The sequence below is a fragment of the Metopolophium dirhodum genome, chromosome 9, assembly GCF_019925205.1.
Source record: "Metopolophium dirhodum isolate CAU chromosome 9, ASM1992520v1, whole genome shotgun sequence".
Classification (NCBI taxonomy): Eukaryota; Metazoa; Arthropoda; class Insecta; order Hemiptera; family Aphididae; genus Metopolophium; species Metopolophium dirhodum.
The window spans coordinates 14,504,056-14,522,560 of NC_083568.1; the positions used below are offsets into that span (position 1 = coordinate 14,504,056).

The 18,505-nt window shown below is 31.2% G+C and overlaps 2 protein-coding genes across 3 annotated transcripts in view; one reads left to right on the forward strand and one right to left on the reverse strand.

Annotated features, from left to right (window-relative positions):
* Nucleotides 1-9,205, forward strand: part of LOC132952764 (G-protein coupled receptor GRL101-like) — a 75,922-nt gene extending 66,717 nt beyond the window's left edge. The window contains exons 22-27 of the mRNA XM_061025184.1: nucleotides 1,932-2,079; nucleotides 2,238-2,329; nucleotides 2,431-2,657; nucleotides 4,158-4,350; nucleotides 8,085-8,133; nucleotides 8,231-9,205. Of these exons, the coding sequence (XP_060881167.1) occupies nucleotides 1,932-2,079; nucleotides 2,238-2,329; nucleotides 2,431-2,657; nucleotides 4,158-4,350; nucleotides 8,085-8,133; nucleotides 8,231-8,300 (779 nt within the window). The 3' untranslated portion in view covers nucleotides 8,301-9,205. The remainder of the gene's footprint in view (nucleotides 1-1,931; nucleotides 2,080-2,237; nucleotides 2,330-2,430; nucleotides 2,658-4,157; nucleotides 4,351-8,084; nucleotides 8,134-8,230) is intronic.
* Nucleotides 9,206-10,233: 1,028 nt separating this feature from the next.
* LOC132951927 (uncharacterized) overlaps nucleotides 10,234-18,505 on the reverse strand; it is a 104,328-nt gene continuing 96,056 nt past the window's right edge. For both annotated transcript variants that reach the window (XM_061023994.1, XM_061023993.1), the window contains 8 exons: nucleotides 16,789-17,155; nucleotides 15,591-15,713; nucleotides 15,173-15,313; nucleotides 14,976-15,077; nucleotides 13,178-13,339; nucleotides 12,942-13,058; nucleotides 12,500-12,601; nucleotides 10,234-10,990 (listed from right to left, as the gene is read on the reverse strand). In XM_061023994.1, the coding sequence (XP_060879977.1) occupies nucleotides 10,865-10,990; nucleotides 12,500-12,601; nucleotides 12,942-13,058; nucleotides 13,178-13,339; nucleotides 14,976-15,077; nucleotides 15,173-15,313; nucleotides 15,591-15,713; nucleotides 16,789-17,155 (1,240 nt within the window). In that variant the 3' untranslated portion in view covers nucleotides 10,234-10,864. The remainder of the gene's footprint in view (nucleotides 10,991-12,499; nucleotides 12,602-12,941; nucleotides 13,059-13,177; nucleotides 13,340-14,975; nucleotides 15,078-15,172; nucleotides 15,314-15,590; nucleotides 15,714-16,788; nucleotides 17,156-18,505) is intronic.

The window sequence follows — 18,505 nt, forward strand, 5'->3', positions numbered from 1 at the left end:
AAAGCTTGTATATTATAATATAATGTTACACACAACACTGTACCGTATAGCCTGCAAATCGCAGTGGTGCTTCGTGGTCAATAACTATTTGAACTACTCAAGTGCACTAAGTTCATCGTTTGGGTTTGGTGGGTAAGAGGGATTCTATCGTACATTGTAAAAATTGTCACAATTCTAATGAAAATCATACGGATCTCCAACACGTAAAAAATCAAAAAAAATTGGTTTGTACGTTGTTAATTATAATGATTATCATACTTGAAAATTAGATATAATCACTATTCCACAAAGTACGTAATCCCATTTATGGTATTTAATTTCATATTGTGTTGCCTAATAATGTTTAAAAGATGGCAAACAATGAACGAATGGGGTTTTTATTAATATTTATAGTATATTTTTTTCTCGATCCTTAAACACCCTTAGTATTTACAGACGATTTTTGCGTATGCATTGCAGCTCCATTTCAAAATAAAATGAATTACCTGTCAAAACTCTAAAATACATTGTTTGGTTTTGGTTTTTTTTTTGCACAGCAATTTTAAAATATGTTTTAGTTTCGAATAATGCTCTAACACATTTTAGTTTGTATTACAATTTGTATCGTAGTGGGCACAAAATGCTCCGATATGGCGAAATGCGGACCTGCTACCGATCTCGAACCGTACATAAAAAAGGTCTTGTAAATGTAATATTAAATATAAAAACAATGTTCTCGTACAGTCTTTAAAATATTATGAGGTGTATAATAATTGCTTAGGATAAATATTATATTGGATACTGTACTGCACCAACTATAACAACTCCATAAAAATGTAATATAGTTAAAAAAACTAAATTTACACTTTTGCTGTTTCTGACGATACTATTTATTTTTCTATAAAACAATTAACATATACCTTCCTAACAGTAATTATCTGTACCTAGCTGTACCGGTTGTCCACCTCTACCGTCCATTTGCATCCAATAAATATAAACATAAGAAATTACATTTTACATTTATATTCTTGGTAGGTATATAAAATGTATTTTATCAACACCATAATTTAATAATTTCTTACATTACGTTTTGTTTAAAGTTTGATATACCTAATAATATAGATTTTACAATTTAAATTAAAATATAAACACAATTTAGTGCAATACAGGCTCACAGTAAGATCTATGATCTATTGTGAAATAAATAATCATTCATTAATCATTATATCGAAATGCTTAAAATACATTTTATAAATTGTAGAATACGTGAAGTATCGGGTTGTATCAAAATAGATATACACTCCAATGACGATATAATTTGAACCATTTCATATTAAAATGCTTTAAGCTCAAAGTTAATGAGTATGTATTTGTTATTTTTTAATTAAAAACAGTCGTTTACTTAATTATCTAAACAAATATTAAAATATACATTTACTGCAGTTAAAAATTTAAAATTACCTGTATAGTGTATAATCACTATAATGCCCTTGCATTTTTAATTGCATAAAAAAAAATAACAAAAATATGACAGTTAAAACAAATATTACTCAAAGCTTAAATAAATAAACACATTTTTAATTGACTGGAGAAACAAAAACTCATTGTATGAAAACATACTTTTAAGTTTTAATATTCGGCAAATAAAATAATAAGCTAAAAATATATTAAATAAATAATGATTGAATCGGCGACGAAGTATAAACGATATTACATAAAATGTTTTTGAAGAAAAATGGTATCATTTCTATTGAGTTCGAATTTTGAAAGAATTTTACTGTTACGCCTTTTGTTTTCCACGTGAGTTAAAAAAAATAAATAGCCGACAGGATCTATAAAAGACTGCATTGTTTAATTATTGGTTGTTTATTTATACAATAACACCTGCGTGTTATTTATTTATATACCTTTGTTATTTGATTTATTTATAATATATTCAAAACATATTATAGTGATCACTCTGGAAAGGTTATTGGTAATCATATTTCCGTTCAAAGTCCGACGTTTGGAAATGGATTTTACACGCATACTGATGGCTGTGTGTTGGTTGCTAGCAATAATTATATCTGCTATTCCTCTCTTCAACATTCATTATTTCAGGTAAGCATATTATTGAGAAAATAGTGATAGTTTATTATTTTTGTCACACTGGAACAGAGTCTAGTACATGTACAACGATACTACTATTATATTTTGTATGTAAAATAATATATTATACCTATGCACTTATCTATATGGTTTACTTATTAATTTTTCAGAAATTTTTATGGACGGTCTGGCGTATGTTTAGCCTTGCATATTACTCCGGACAAACCCAACGGCTGGGAGTATTCTGTATTCATATTTCTATGTAAACATTACATCTATTTATTTAATTATTTTTAAATGTTTTTACTGCAGTTATAATTCGCCTAATTGTTTTCATGTACGAATTTGACGAATGTGTTTTAGTCGTTAATCTGGGATCGCTGCTGTTGATATCTGGAAGCTATCTTTGGATGTTTTTCGTCGCCAAGATGACTCATCGCGCCACCGAGACTCTAATCCGACATCGGTCCCTCAGCGAGTCTGCGATGGCCTGGCGGATGAGTCTGTTGGTGGCTACGGATGCCGCGTGCTGGGTGCCCATCATAGGATTAGGATTATGGTCTTTGGCTGGATTCACCGTGCACCCACAAGTAAAAATATACAACGTGATTATCTTAAACGTATAATGTATATATATATATATATATATCGCATAGCAGTACGAGACGATCGCCGCACTATATATACATATTGTTTTTATTATTTGGCTTCACAATTTTGTAAGAATTTTGGTCACCACCGTCACTGTCTGTACTCCAATCTTCTCGTTTCTGGATTTTATCTTCCCAATTCGTCACACCCAGTGTTTCAAAATCCTTCCTCACCCCATATTTTCATTATACTTGGCTAACTTGGCCTTCCTATGGGTCTTCCTGTCGGTTGCCATTCATTTACAGCTTTTACGCACTTGTAGTTTACGCTTTCCGTATCACAAGACCAAACTCAAACAACTGGGGTCTTTTGCTATTAGTGAATTTTGTGGTAGAAGAATTTCCGAGCGAACTTTAAAACTAAGTTAGATAGTTTAGGGCACCGTCGAGAAACAATTTTTTCAAAAAAAATTTTCAAAATTGTTTGTTATAACTGGGGAAGGGATTGAAAACCGTTTTTAAAACAACGAATATGTTACTTAGATTTTTAAAAGGAAGGAGCTTATTTAAAAAACTCAATCTGAGCTATACTATTTATATAAATGGCGTTGATATAAAAAAATTTAGAAAATGTTACTTTTTATTTCGAACTTAAGTGTTTTGTGACATACCTGTTGATGGCTTTTTTAATACAAATTGTACTATTAATGAATTTAGTGGTGGAGAATTTCTGAGCTAACTTCAAAACAGAGCTAGATAGCTTACGGCACCGTTGAGTAACAATTTTGCCGAAAAAAAATTTCAAAATTGTTAGTTTTAACTGGGAAAGAGATTATTTATTGACAATTATTGAAAAAAACTAAATGTTTCATGGCTATAAAGCTTCTAAAGTGTCAAAATGTTATCAAGTATATAACATACTATTCTTAACATATGGGGGAAATTTAAAGGATTCATCATAAATACAAAATCGAATTTTTTGAAAATTGGTATTACTTTGCTCCAAATCTAAAATAGCAAGAATCAAAGTCTAAAAATGTTTTATTTCAAAACTTGTATTTAGTATTGTTTTGTTTTTAATTATGTTACAATAATTAGTCATAGTATAATAAATAATCACCCAACATCCAAACACCTACTAACTCTCCCACCAAATTGTGTATGTGTTGCTGAAGCAACACTTGGACTATAAGATCGCCGCCATTGGTTTGTATTGAGATATAATTTCATTTTGTGGTGTTACCTAGTACAAACGCGAATCGAATATTGAATAAGTAACAATTAATTATATATTATATACATTAGTTATAAAACTATAAACGATGTTATACCGATCGTTATTATTCATAACAATATATTATTATACTTATACAGACATCAAAACATTTAGGTACTTAAAATGTATTTTAATATAAATTGTTATTTTCATTAAAATATTTAAAACGTAAGACCCGCGTTAATCCGAATAATCGGCTCAAATTATATATTTTATATTTTTAGGTGTTCGCTTGGGTGGCTGTTTTCGTGTTGCCTTTGAACGCGGCGGTAAACCCGGTGCTTTACACACTGTCCGCGGTTCCGATAATCCGTCGTAGTGTTGTGTCAAACAGGAGGGCGGTGTCGCTCAGACGGTCTGTGACTAACGACCCAAATCGCACAATGTCCACGACCATGGTGCCATCTACTGTGCAATGTACGGTGAACAGAATATACTTATAGTTAATATTAAATTATTTATTGCGTTACCGCTTGACTTTAAATGAAGACGTACGAATCACAGGGTGTATCTGGAGACTGTAGGTCTTTAACTGTTTTACACACTGAAATTACGTTTATGAATGGCCATGTCTTCCAGATCCACCTTGTGTATACGTTACGGGCAAAGTATGATTTTAGGGCAGGTGGTAAAAGTAAGAAAACGCATGTTTTGTATTGTCAAAAAAAAAAAATTGTGCACTTAAATAACCAAATTTTGACAGAAAAATTAGCACATGACTAAAAAATGTCATCGAATGGATTTGCATTAAAACGCCGAGGAAAATAAAGGAATAGGTAACACTTGGTTTTCTTAATTTTTTTTTTATCAATATTTGCCGTATATTATTATTTTTTATTCTATTGTTTTGATAGGTATTATTAACTATAATCATTCATTGAAAGATTCAAGCATTTTTTTTTAACGAATTCCCTCATACATTTATTTAATCGACTTATTTTTATTTTCGTCACTATAGAATATCATGACGAATATTTTATATTCGATATGAAATTATCTACAACCCGTTTGGCTGTTTGAATAAAATCAATACAATTTTAACTGTTCTTTGAAACTACGTTTGATTAATGTTTAAAAATGTATTTGATATAGAGTTTTATTATTTTTTGATATACCTAGTCGTTTTGGTAAGTAAAATAATCAGATGATACAGAAAAGGTTTTGGCGATGGTACGTTTAACTAACGGGGACGTTAGTCCCCAAGTACAATTTTGTTCAATTGTATACTTGAAATGTTTTTGAAAAATATTATTATGTCCTTGAGGCATATGCTTTATTAGAGTCAAAATTAACTTATTGTGTCCTTAAATAACCAAAAACAAAAAAAATATTGAAAGTAAGCAATATATTTCATTTAGATTTTGAATGGCTTGTATAATTCATTTTCATTGTTGTTATTTTCATTCAAGATAAAATTGGATTCGTGGTCGAAAAACAAAATATAAATTAATCAAAGAATCCAGAATCAAAATATTGTTTTTGGCTAAAGAGGCTTTTCTGGGTTACTTTTTTTCCTAGGATGTTTTTTTTCTGTTAATTTCAACGTCACGTGCGTAAAGAGATTATAGTAAAATAGTATTATAGCAAAATTGTTTACCAAATAAACATGTTAATTATTAATTTATTTTTTAAGTTATTCGAAATGACTAAGCAATAGTTATCTATACTGGTAGGTATTATAAAAAAAGATCAAAGTTTAACCCAGTGTCCCAGTATATATCTACATTAAATAATGCCATGACCAAGAAATTGATATTATTAATTTTTTATCATAATTTTCACTATACATAAATAGGTATAATTTATTTGAAATTATAATTTATATTAGGAAAAACAATTTCATTTTTATTGAAAATCGAGGTTTAAACAGGCAACTTTCTTTTTGGCCAAAAACTTAAATTTTGTACAGTCAAAACAATTAATTATTAATTATTAAAAGTATATTTTGTATTTATAAATATTATAATGATCTTCTAAATCCTTCTCTCTATCCCTCTCTCAAAAGCGAATATATTGTGGCTATAAATGTGGCCATCCAAACAATAATTTACGTGATATAATACATTATTAAACACTTGGCACGTGTATCTACAATAATGACGTATCACTTGAGTTACCATTCTACTTACTAGAAACTTGGAAATCGTCAATAATTATTAAGCTATACTTAAACCCGGTTAGCGGACACATGAAAATAAATCATTCTACAGATTCACTACACATTACTAGTCTCTTTTACGAATTATATACTTAGTGGATAACATCTAACCTGTCTATCATTAGTCACGTGAATAACAGCCTTCTAAACTTTTGGTTTGGATTTGGACGAAAACACGCTATTAAACCATAGACGCGACTAGACTTGGGATGGGGCGAAGGGGTGTTTAGCACTCGCAGTTTATTAGCACTGCCAAATGTCCCGTAACGTATTTTAATTGGATTTTCTAACTAACACAAAGTTATAGTCAAAACAATTATATTTATAATAGTAATTTTTTATACGATAAATTATTCACACTGCAGTTTTAAAATATAAAAATCAACCTAATAACTGTTTACAACTTTACATATAATATTAGGTGCAATATAATGATTAATGTTCAGCTTATTCCAACATTAAACAATGATATTTATTTTTCAAATTTGTTTTAAAAAATATTTAACCAGTTAGTTTATAAAGCTATACAAATTACTCTACTGGAACTTAGTTCTTTAATTAACGTTTTTAATGACTACCTATAAGTATTTTTATACATCATTGAATTTATATTGTTAAATTTATTATTGAATATGATAAACCAGTCACAGATCTAGAAATCTAAAATAGAGGGCGGGGCTATTTGTTTATTTGAACGATTTTGTTCTTTAAAAGAAATTTTAATGTTAATATAGTAATCATTTCCAATGCTGGGAATTGCTGATTTCATAAAAACATAACTGAACTTATCAATTCTTAGATGTGTTTATTGTCTTTAACAATATAAATGCAGGGCTAAAATTTAAAAAAAACATCGTTTTTGCGTTTTCGGATAATTAAACGTTCTACAGTTTTAATGTTTCTTGTTATTGTACTTTTAAAATTTATTTGATTTCTTCTGTGTATTGTTGTTATATTTTTAGACGTTATTTTAATTTTTTGTTTTCTGTTTAACGTATATATAACTTTTTTTTTTAATCCATTTTATTGTTATTTTTGGTATAGACGGGTAATTAACCACACTGTGATTTAAGAAATATAAAATTTGTAGAATTTGTTATCCAGAGTAAGTTATTTTCAAGATTAGGTTAATTTTCTTAAGGTTTTTTAGCAAGTAGCTGTAACTAACGCAAGTTAGTGCGAGTTTAGGTATAAAATATTGTTTAAATATTATGGCATAAATGGATGATGAAATAATAGACTTTCAAAAATATAAATTACTGTTAACATAGGTTTGCAACTTTAAATTGTTCAGAGTTTTAAGATTCATACTTATATAGACTACAACAATCAAAAACAATAGTAATGTTAAGTTTGACGTAAAAAAATCACAAAACTTATTTCGAATTACGTTACTTGCAATTTTTTTACATAACATAACGTTTATTGTTTATTTTTAATCATTAATTATGATAAGATTTTTTTCATTTTTCGTTTATTGATTTCATTTAATTTTTTGTCATTATTTTCTGTTATAACGTTATAAATAACGTTTTGAAGCCCTGAATATAATATTATTATATCAAAACAAACGGTTATTTAAATTAATTATTATTATCTTTCACTACAGTACAGTATATTTTATCACGTGTGTTTAGATGTGTTTACAATTTATTAAATATTAATTTCGATCTACAGTGAATTTGATAATATTAATTACTGTTTATTACTGTTTACATTTAGAGACTCGTAAATTACGTCTAGGAACCACGATCAAGCTTGTATAGAGTGTGCTTTTCTTTATTAGATTATTTTTATTTACTTTAACCAACCTCCCACTCGCTTAAGTCACACATTTACTGTACTTGTAATAGTATATACCTATTTATATTGCTTGGAATGTGTCCGTTAATAATATTTATGTACTTTCGTCTTCCATGATAATAAATTATAGCTGCAAACTGTTTGATATACCTAATATACATTTTGTCAATTTGTTTGTTTATATATATAGATAACGGCGATAAAGTGACTTTTTCATTAATAACCAAAATCCCATCCAGGTAAAAATAATGTAGTTTCATAGTCTTATAATATTACGATATCTAAGTTTTCTTATTTATATTATTATTTTTAAATGAACATAATATTATATTACAGAGGTCCGGAAATCGTCGAGACAGAAATGACCGCAAATGGCCGATCGATCGCATTTGGAAAAATGATATGAATAATAATAGTACTGCAATTATTTATTACGTGGTATCTGGTCAGTGGTATATTTAAATTGGCTTTAGGTGACTGGACGTCTGTGTTCGTATTATATACCCATATATATATATATATAGGTTCTACGTTGTAAAATATTTACAAATAATATATGTAATTATCATTCCGCATTCGTGTTGAACATTTGAAATAATCATATACTCATCCTTTTGCTCAAACATTGTAAATTCACTAGAGACATTAAAACGCACATAGTGAACGTGTGCACTATACTGTTATTATTATTCTATAATATTATACTCTATTCAAGTTGAGTTTACTGGCTTTTACGCATGCCCACCGAGTACCACTACCGTGAAAACGATGTGGCACCACTCTGTGCTCACTAGTACGCATACACCCCGTGATGCCGCAATGTTCTACACCAGCGGCCGTAGTAAATTACATAATATTATTGTATTTTTATTTGTGGTTGGGGGGTGTTTGGCGACCAGTTTTTTGTTAGTCGAGTAGGTTATTGACTTGAATAGAGGATAATGTACTAGTATGTACAATGTATATTAAATTCTATAAGTCTATTATATTATCTTACGAATTTTTAATTTGTTTTATGATTTTTTTGATTTTTTTTCTATGGCTTATTTTTTTTTTAATACTTTTTTAATCCACTTACCTGACATGCTATGATTTTAAATATTTTATTGTTAATTACATTATGTTGTCATATTATTGTTCATTATACTTGTTCACATTTCCTGCATCATAGATTACGATAATTATGAATAAGTACAAAACATGTACAACAATATAATAATAATGTAATATACCTAATATCTTTCCATTTTATTGGGACAGTATATTTATTTTTAGTTATTATAACCCGTTTAAATATATTAAATGTTTGTGTAAAAACAATTGTAATTGAGACAAAAATTATTTTATGTTTATTATACATATACATTTATATATTATTGCCGATTGTAAACATTTGAGTTTTGATACAATTACTAAGTGACATAATATTTAAAAAATAATTGAAACGAATTCGAAAAAACACGAATATGCTGTAAAATAGAAAAGGATAACGAAGAAAACAGCTAGCATGGGAAATTAACACAGAAGAGCTCAAATGTTCTCAAAGGTCACGTCCTTTAAAATCAATAGAAAAAATATTTATTTTTTCTTCAATTTAGCAACGGAAAATAACACGTTAGAAATTTTTTGATAAATATGGATACAAGATTAAGAACATAAATATTAAATTAATTAAATATGATATATAAATATATAATGCAAGCTACATAAAATAAGAATAATAATTAAATTTCATAAATAAAATATATTGAAAAAAGTCTTGATTTTTTATTGAAAGCACTTAAAAAAATCCAGACATATAATAATATGACCAATAGATGAGTGACATCTGATTTAATCCTGAAAAACGTTTAATCTGTTATTTTAATAAACGAGAAGAAAATTAAAACCACGTGCAGTGATGGATTACTGAACATAACTCAATACTTTTACCTAAATGTAATTTTAGTAATTAAAAAATATTTTTATTTTATAAACTCTTTCTTAGCATGTTCAAGTGCATATAGTTGACTTCATCGTTTTAAAAACGCTTTAAAATAAAATAAAAAAAAATAAAAAACAATAGTACAATAGGCACTTACTCTAACAGCTCTACAGGGACGAAAATCTCGATACAGTCAAGTATTAAAAAGTAAGTGCAAAGATAAACAAGTTTTTAAAAAAGTTATTTTTTGTTTGCTCGTAATATTTTTTAGTTACCTAGTAGAAATATTTTTTTGGATATTTTAAAAGTATAATTTACAACTTAATATTACTACAAAATATTATGTATTTAGATGGGTAAAAACCAAAACACATTAAAACGCATATGTATTTATAATATATAATATGTATTTGTATATTATATTATATTATATTATAAGTGTGTGTAATTTAAATAACATCAAGAATACTTAGTGAAAATAAATAAATAGCGAGCCATCAAAAATAGTTGATGTAACAGATAAAATAGAAATATCAAATAACGTCGAAAAAACAATCAAAAAGGAACATTATCCTAATCATTAATATTATTATTATATATATACAAGACATGTTTATAGTTTCACAACGTGACAGTTCTCTAATACATTTACACAAAGTAATGTTTAAACATTAGATTATTAGATTATTATATTAATGTATGTACAAATATATTTGTTTTTATGTATATCAATAATTATTTCATAATTCGGTTAACCAAATCCATGATTGCGCAAGAACAATCGCATTTAGAACGATAAACTAAAAAAATACGAGTTAAATTTAATAATTTATAATAATAATAATAATAATAACAATAATATATTAAGTTAAAAAATAAATCGTCATATAATTGGTAACGACTGTCGATTTCTAATTGTATTTTTGGTAATACTACTACTACTACTACTAACAATAATAATAATAATAATAATAATAATAATGTTGATAATCGTAGAACGACGACGCCGAATAAGCGCAGTGTTCAATGCGCCGGCGGTCGGGCAACTAAGTACAGTTTCTGTTGATCATGATGTTAGCCAGGGCATTTCGTCTCTTCCTCCAGCATCCGAGCGTCTGACAGTGATATTGCAGCTGTTTGTACCACATTTTCGTCTGCTCGCCGTCCTGGCCCTAAGCAAATAATAATTACAATCTTTGGTTTAATCCAGCGGTACCTATTCAGAGGAGTTTTATATTTTGCCAAACGATACAAAAACAATATGATCGGAGCGGTTCCGCTTTGATTTCATATAAAACTATTTTGCAGGCTATTCGTGGAAATGCGTCGACCTGACGACCTAATGCTACCAACAGTGTAATAATAAAAAGTTCGTTGAAAATAAATATTTTTTTTTTAGTCGAGCAGTGTGTCCAATTTTGGTAGGGGCCACACGGGGACTTGGCAATAGTCCACGTGAGGGCCTTGGGATATTGTTCAATATTGGGAAATGGAAAAATGTATATTTATTAAATAATAATTTATGAGTCGTGAACTCGTGACTTGGGGGTTCCAATTTAATCAATTTTTAAACTTCGAACATTGTAATAATTAATTGAAGTCTGGTTTATTCAACACATTTCATTCAAATAGGTACGTTTCAATACTTGTCCCGTATGCACATAAATTAAATGTAAACGAGTATATATTTTCGAAATTTAAAACTTAAAACCAAACTTAGATTTTCAATAAGCCAATAATATTAATATTATATAGATATATTATGCAGATATATATCTACACCCTTTAAATTGTTTGTTTGTTGAGGAAGACATCATTCAATTTTCAGGCAAATATGAAACTATTGATATTGTGTTAAGATCTTATACAGCAATAAATGTATAATATGTATTTTTAATACTTTTAAACTAATATTGTAACAATATGTGAGGAGCTTTGTATTCAATTATCAAGCTTTTTGATCTAACGAATACAATTGTATTGATATTTATAGAAAAATTACTAAAAAAATTGAAAATATCCGTAAACAGTTCAAAACGAGTCAAAATATTTTGAACATTTTATCAAGTATATAAAATGGCAAAATAAAAATATGGTATAAATTTCAAGTACTCGTGGTTATGCAATATTTTTTTTTTTGATAAAAGTAGACAAACTTATGAGGCATCTTGTAAATATTCAAATCTTAGATATGATAAGAAAACATTTTATGAATTTCTAACTCAAAATAATTTGAGAATTTTCGTGATTTTTAGGAGTTTTGTCAAAATTCGAAATTTAAAAACTCATAAAAAATTATTGTGGATTTATTCTCAACATTGTTTTTTAATTTCCACTAACAACAACTTACGAGGAACGTTGTATTACATTTTCAAGTTATTTGATCGAGTGAATTTTTAAAAAAATAACAATAACCGAAAATTTCATATGCCTATAATGGCTAAATGGCTCAGACAAAATATTTTGAAAATTTTATGGTGTATAGAAAATTATATTTTAAACACTTAGTGAAAACGTCATGTATCTACGGTAGTTTAAGGATACAGAAAGAAGGAGTAGCACAGCAGAGTTCAGGAGACATTTCAAATTTATTATACACAGATATTGACGCGTATGACTTCGGAGCAGGACGTATAAAATATGTTGTAAGAATTATGAGCGATGAATTCCCGAAAACTTACTTTCAGTATGTACGTGTCCTTGGTAGTAATTTCGTGCAGTTCGAAATAATCGTCCCAGTCGCTTTCACAGCATAATACGCACCGGTCCAAGTACATTGGTTCCTGAAGAAAATATAATTATCGATTAATAATACATATAATATATAAATTTAACTATTTTTATACGTATAGAATCGTATTGAAAATGTGAATTGGAATTAAACGTTATAAAAATCCTCATCATAGAATTACACATGTAATGCCATAACACTGCTATAAGCTCGTATATAATATTTATATTTTAAACACTCGAGTCGGATTAGCGAAACTTTCTCAGGAGAAACTTCTCGCTCTTTCTCGAGAACGAGACGATATAGACGTATACGTCCGCTGCACTATTGCACTATTAAATAGTGCTAATCCGAAATCGTAAAGTTTTCCAGTTTTTGTCGTTGTTACTTACCCGGAGCAAACTTATCCTGCCGCTCTTCTCCTTGAGCAACACCAGCGACGCGTCTCTGATGCCGTTCTGTCTGGGAAACCCTATGTCGTCCGCGTCTGGATTATAATTGTCGTTGGGCTGAACACAAAGAAACGTAACCACACATTAATCACGCATACCTCATATTTTATACCAAACGCGCGTGAGCCACACGGTTACAATCGTTTGTATAATTTATTATATTTTTACGGACTCACCTTTCCCAACGTCACGATGATCGCATTTATCGGCATCAGTTTGATGGTCCTGCCGCCCCGCCGCCAATTGTGGTCCGACGGTTGTGTGTACAGCAGCCGACCCTCCATGGCGAACCGGATCTCTTCTCCAAGTCCCGACCATTCGAGCACGTCCACGGCCACCTGGCCGAACAACGAAAATGTATGTTAGACGTAGGTCGTTTGGCGTGACGAACTTGACGATTTATTCGGAGACGACCGTTAATCGTTAAATATATACTTCCCAGTACCCACATCAATTACTAGGACCTTCAAAACTCGTCTCCCTTAGAAATAGCTTAAAGTTGGATTTTTGTTTTAAATTAAAAATCACGTCATGACCTATACCCTGTCAGCCGAACACCACTCAAACACCTCATCCTTCGTCCCGTTTACAATAAACATATGTAGGTACTCATTACTCAATGTACACTCACATGGCCTGTCTATTAAGGTGGGTTTCCACTACATACGTGTACGTGTACGTGCATAAAAATACTATTTTGTGATTGGTTGGTATACATGGTAAGCTTTTGGTATACCAGAGTGTTAAGGCGGGTTTCCACTATACACGTTTGCCGTGTACACAAAAAATGTTCAGCTATGTCCAACAACACGGTATCGTGGTTAATCGTGTGGTAACTGATCCTAACCAACCAATCACAGCAAAGGATTTGTATGCACGTACACGCTACGTGTATAGTAGAAACCCGTCTTTACACTTAACATCTACCAGGAACTAGATAAGGATGATACCTCTAATACATTTCCGAAAACGAATTTAAATTTCTGCAGGTGCGTTTGTTCTAAATAATTACTCGTCGAACTCAAAGTCCCCAAACGCTTATAATACGCGCGTATAATATGTAATGACAATATAATTATTATGCCGTCGTAAATAAGTACAACATATATACTTTGTAATCAGGACACGCGTCGTCTCCATCAAAATACATTATACCATTGGAATATTTATTACTCTTTTTAGTCGAGTATAATTATATAATTTCGTGATAAAAAATAATAATTTGAAAACTCGAAATGCGACACATCCGTTTGTATAAGGTTCACCTAACCTAACACTCCAAATTTCCACTCTCGGTATATATTTATCTCCTTTTTTATTCGTCCTTGGTTTTTGTGTGGAGGCTCGACCTTACCGGACGTACGCGATTGTCATTTTCCTCACCAACGTCTGCTTGATAAAAAATACTATTTCGATCAACGATCAGCTCTTTCCACTTATAACTTATGACTTTGCCTTTCTGCACTTTTCAAGACAGCGAAACTAAACGAGAAATTTGCAACGTTGCATCCGACGAGGGGACATGGTCACATGGCTCTCTCTCACGCGATTACGCTTTAAAACTGTCCTCTTCCTCGCCTTTCTCATTCTCTATACGTATTCGAAAATTGGAAAATATTTTCCCCACTACCTACCTGACGTGACGTTTTTTTAACATAATTCGTTTTCATTGACACTCTAGGGTCAGGTTGAAAGTGACGAAAAATAGTAATTTGCTTTCGGCACACATTATAATAATAATAAAAAAAAATGTATTTTCAATTTCGAATAGTATGCGCAATACTCTATACTGTCAAAGTGTAAATTATTTTTATATTGACCATTTAAATATTAACAAAAAGTAAGGAAGACGACAATCAATCATAATATTAAATATACCATCTGATATTAATGAATACCAGTTTTTTTTTTACAAGTTCGTGGTATAAACAACAACAGCTGACGGCACTACGGTAATGCGGTGAATATTATTACCTTGCGGAATTTGATGTCGGCCAAATCCTCGTTGTCAGGCCTCTTGCCGTTTATCGCGTAGATTTTTCGCCACAGTTTCGTGGAACTGATGTCTTTGGCCAGCTGCGGACAAACGGGAATTTCGAACGTGAAATAATGGTTTGTGCATAGAAAAATTTACGAGCAAAACAAATAGTATTCGCGTAGAAGGCACTCACGGAGTTTATGTGTTCCAGGTGCAATTGTATCTTGTGCCTCGCTTCGTTGAGCGTCTGCCGAGCTTCCAGATGGTGTTCGGGCGTGACTTTGTACAAGCGGGCCAACAGCAGCGGATACTTGGTCACGCGTTGGACGGGCACCTGCGGTGTGACAGACGGAAAAACCGTAAAAAAACCGATTATGACTGTATTTTATGATTTTAGATGATAATGATAATAATTATTATTATATAAAATAAGGCGCGACGATACGTCGTGCACGCTGAGCTCCGTCGACGCACGACTCCCCTTATCGTCAGCGGCGCGCGACACGGTCACCTGCACGCGTACGCGCGCGCCTGTATAAATTGTCACCGATGCTCCGCAGCCGTATCGATATAATAATATTAGGTATAACATAGCCGTATTGCAAGCTCACCATTAGGAAACTGTTGAGGTTCATCCGGCGGAGCACAGCGTTTTCCATCTGCGACACCCTCAAGAATATGCGCAGCAGCTCTTTCTCCTTCTCCAGGTTGGCTAGCAACAATGCGGCGTTACCCTGTGAAACGAAAACGTCGTTACGCGAACATAAAAAAGTATATGAAACTCGTGACTATATCATCGGACCGTCGCCCGACAGAACTTTCACTATAATATATTATAATATATGGTGCACGCATGATTGACCACAGAGTTGACGGCTACAGGGGGGCATAGATGATGGTGCAGTAAATATCATCGGCGTGTAAAATGTAAGCGTGTAACTTTATCGCACTTTTCTGCTACCACGAGACTAATGTGGACTATTTATTACTCAGCTGCGAATAAGTTTCCAGTGGTGGATAGTCTAAACACGTAGTCATGATAGTCTAAACATGTCTAAACATGTACAGGCGTAACTGCTGTCACCGTATGCAACTACCGTACATTTTTTCAAAACTTTAAATGAATAACTTTTACTATATTGTTTAGGACTTTGAATGATAATATATTTATCGACTTTTTATGGTATAAAATAAATAGCGAGACACTCATTATTTCAGAAAACACCAAAGTTTTTAAAAACATTTACATCATTTTAAGATCTTACAAAACAAAATGTTGTGTAAAATATTATATTTTTTACTATTTTTTTAAAAAGTTTTTTACAGTTTTGAATAACATTATACATTTTTAATTTCCTACTCCGAAACAGAAATTTTATTTGGAGTATTATATAATATTTCGATCTATAAAAATCAAACTTCGGGAAGTAGTTTACAAGTGTATTTAAACTTCAGATGAGCGGAGTTATGGACTTACATTTTGCATGTATGTTGACAATAAATAGGTAATATAATTGACTTATAAACATTTTGCTTTTTAAATACCTATACCTATACTATATACCTACAATTATGTAAGAAAAATATTTTCGAAAATGTTAATAGTTTTCTAAATAATAAGTGTCTTACGTTATTTGCGATTACCCGGTAAATGATGCGAACGGCGTTAATAGTCATCAAAGTATAATATATATTGGTTGTTGACGTCGATTCTGCAGTCACGACACGATGTCAAACGTGGTATCGTATAGGACATAGGTTAGGTCTGGTTAGGTTAACGGTATATAATATATTATATATATGACGTACCTGGCGGGTGCAGTACGATTGGAACGCGTGCAGCATGGACGGCGAAGCTTCCAGGAACAGCCGACCGATGTTTACTGTGAGCAGGTCATCGTCGCCCTGTTCGACGGCTATCTCGTATGCGTCACGCAGCTTTTGCGACAGGGCGGCGCTGTGCTCCTTCAGCTCGGACACGTTTAGGAACACGGTGGTCAGCTGGTCGGCGTTCAGCAGACCGGCCACCATCATGGGCCGGTAAAACTCCTCGGTGACGATGTCCAGGTCTCTGCCGTACTTCTCCTCAGTCTCGACGATTTCGGCTATGATCTCCCGCCGCTCGGCCCTGCGTTTGTGACACTTGCGGCACACCAGCGGAGCGAACATGATGCCACTGCGAACGGTCAAAGACAAAAACGGTCGACGTTATAATTTAATCGCATAAGTACCTTCTTCTTGGTAAACGGTCCATTGTGGTCGTGTAAAAATGAACATTGCAGAACGCGGAAACTTTGTATGGTGGACGAGTAAAAATATTAATTTAAGAATCGGACACTTTATAGGTACAGTAACTATTACTACTATGTACCTACATAATACAAGTCTATATTATAGGTATTATGTCTACATAATACATGTAAATATAAGTAAATCAATGTTATGAAGTTTGATGAGATTTAAACATTATTTTATTTAAATAGTTAATTAAAATGTTATAACTAGTATTCAAATAAGTCAAAATAATCAGTTTTTTAAATGTACAGGTTAGGTAACAACCAAATATTATAACTTTGTGCTATAGTATATTTATAAACTATAATTGTATTACCAAATTAGATAATATGCCAAATAGTATTTAAAATTAGTAACATTTTTAATATAATTGGTCATGCCTTCAAACTTGCTTATATTATAATATATACTTTATATAGGTTAGGTTAGGTATACAGTACAAATTGTCCGTGTTCTGCAATCCTTAATGTTTTACTCGACCGTACGAAGTGTCCGCGTTTCGTATTTTCAATGTTCGACCGTACAAAGTGATGTAGAACCATTCTTATTCGTTACTGCTTAGGTTTCCTACCAACCCGGCTCACTTATAATTATTGCCAGTTGAGGCCAGGGATTAATATAGGTTAAGTTATTGGGAAAATATAACATATTTTAATTTTAAAGGCGAACAGGCAAACAAATTAAATATAACCGTATAGCACTGAAAAAATAGTACATGGACCCGCGCATATTATTATACCACCGTGATTATATAGAGGTATTAATCACAGTTTATGAAGAATTGTATAAGACAATAGAGAATAAATAAACGATTTTGTAGGTTTGTCAACAGTATATGCGTCAGTGCCTACGCTATCGAAATTTGTGCCACGATTTTGACGTTCCGAGCAGCCTTTTTTGCTTTAGGGCTATTAAAATAATTCTACTGTCTTGTACTATTGTATTTATTTACGTTACAAAATAGGGTATTTTATATATTGTATTATATTGCTTCACATATTATTGTATATATGAAATATAATATTATGTTGTTTTAATGTCTCCTCGATAAGGGATACAAAATATATTACAGCGGAACCTCGATAAGTCGAAATTCCGTTCCGTTGCCTAATCTAACCTAAGCTAACATAAGCTTAGTAAGTCTAAAACTTCGACAAGTAGAAAAAACTTAATTTCCCTTGAATCTCAACTTATCGAGGTTCCACTGTATATATTGCTCCAGGGTGGCTCT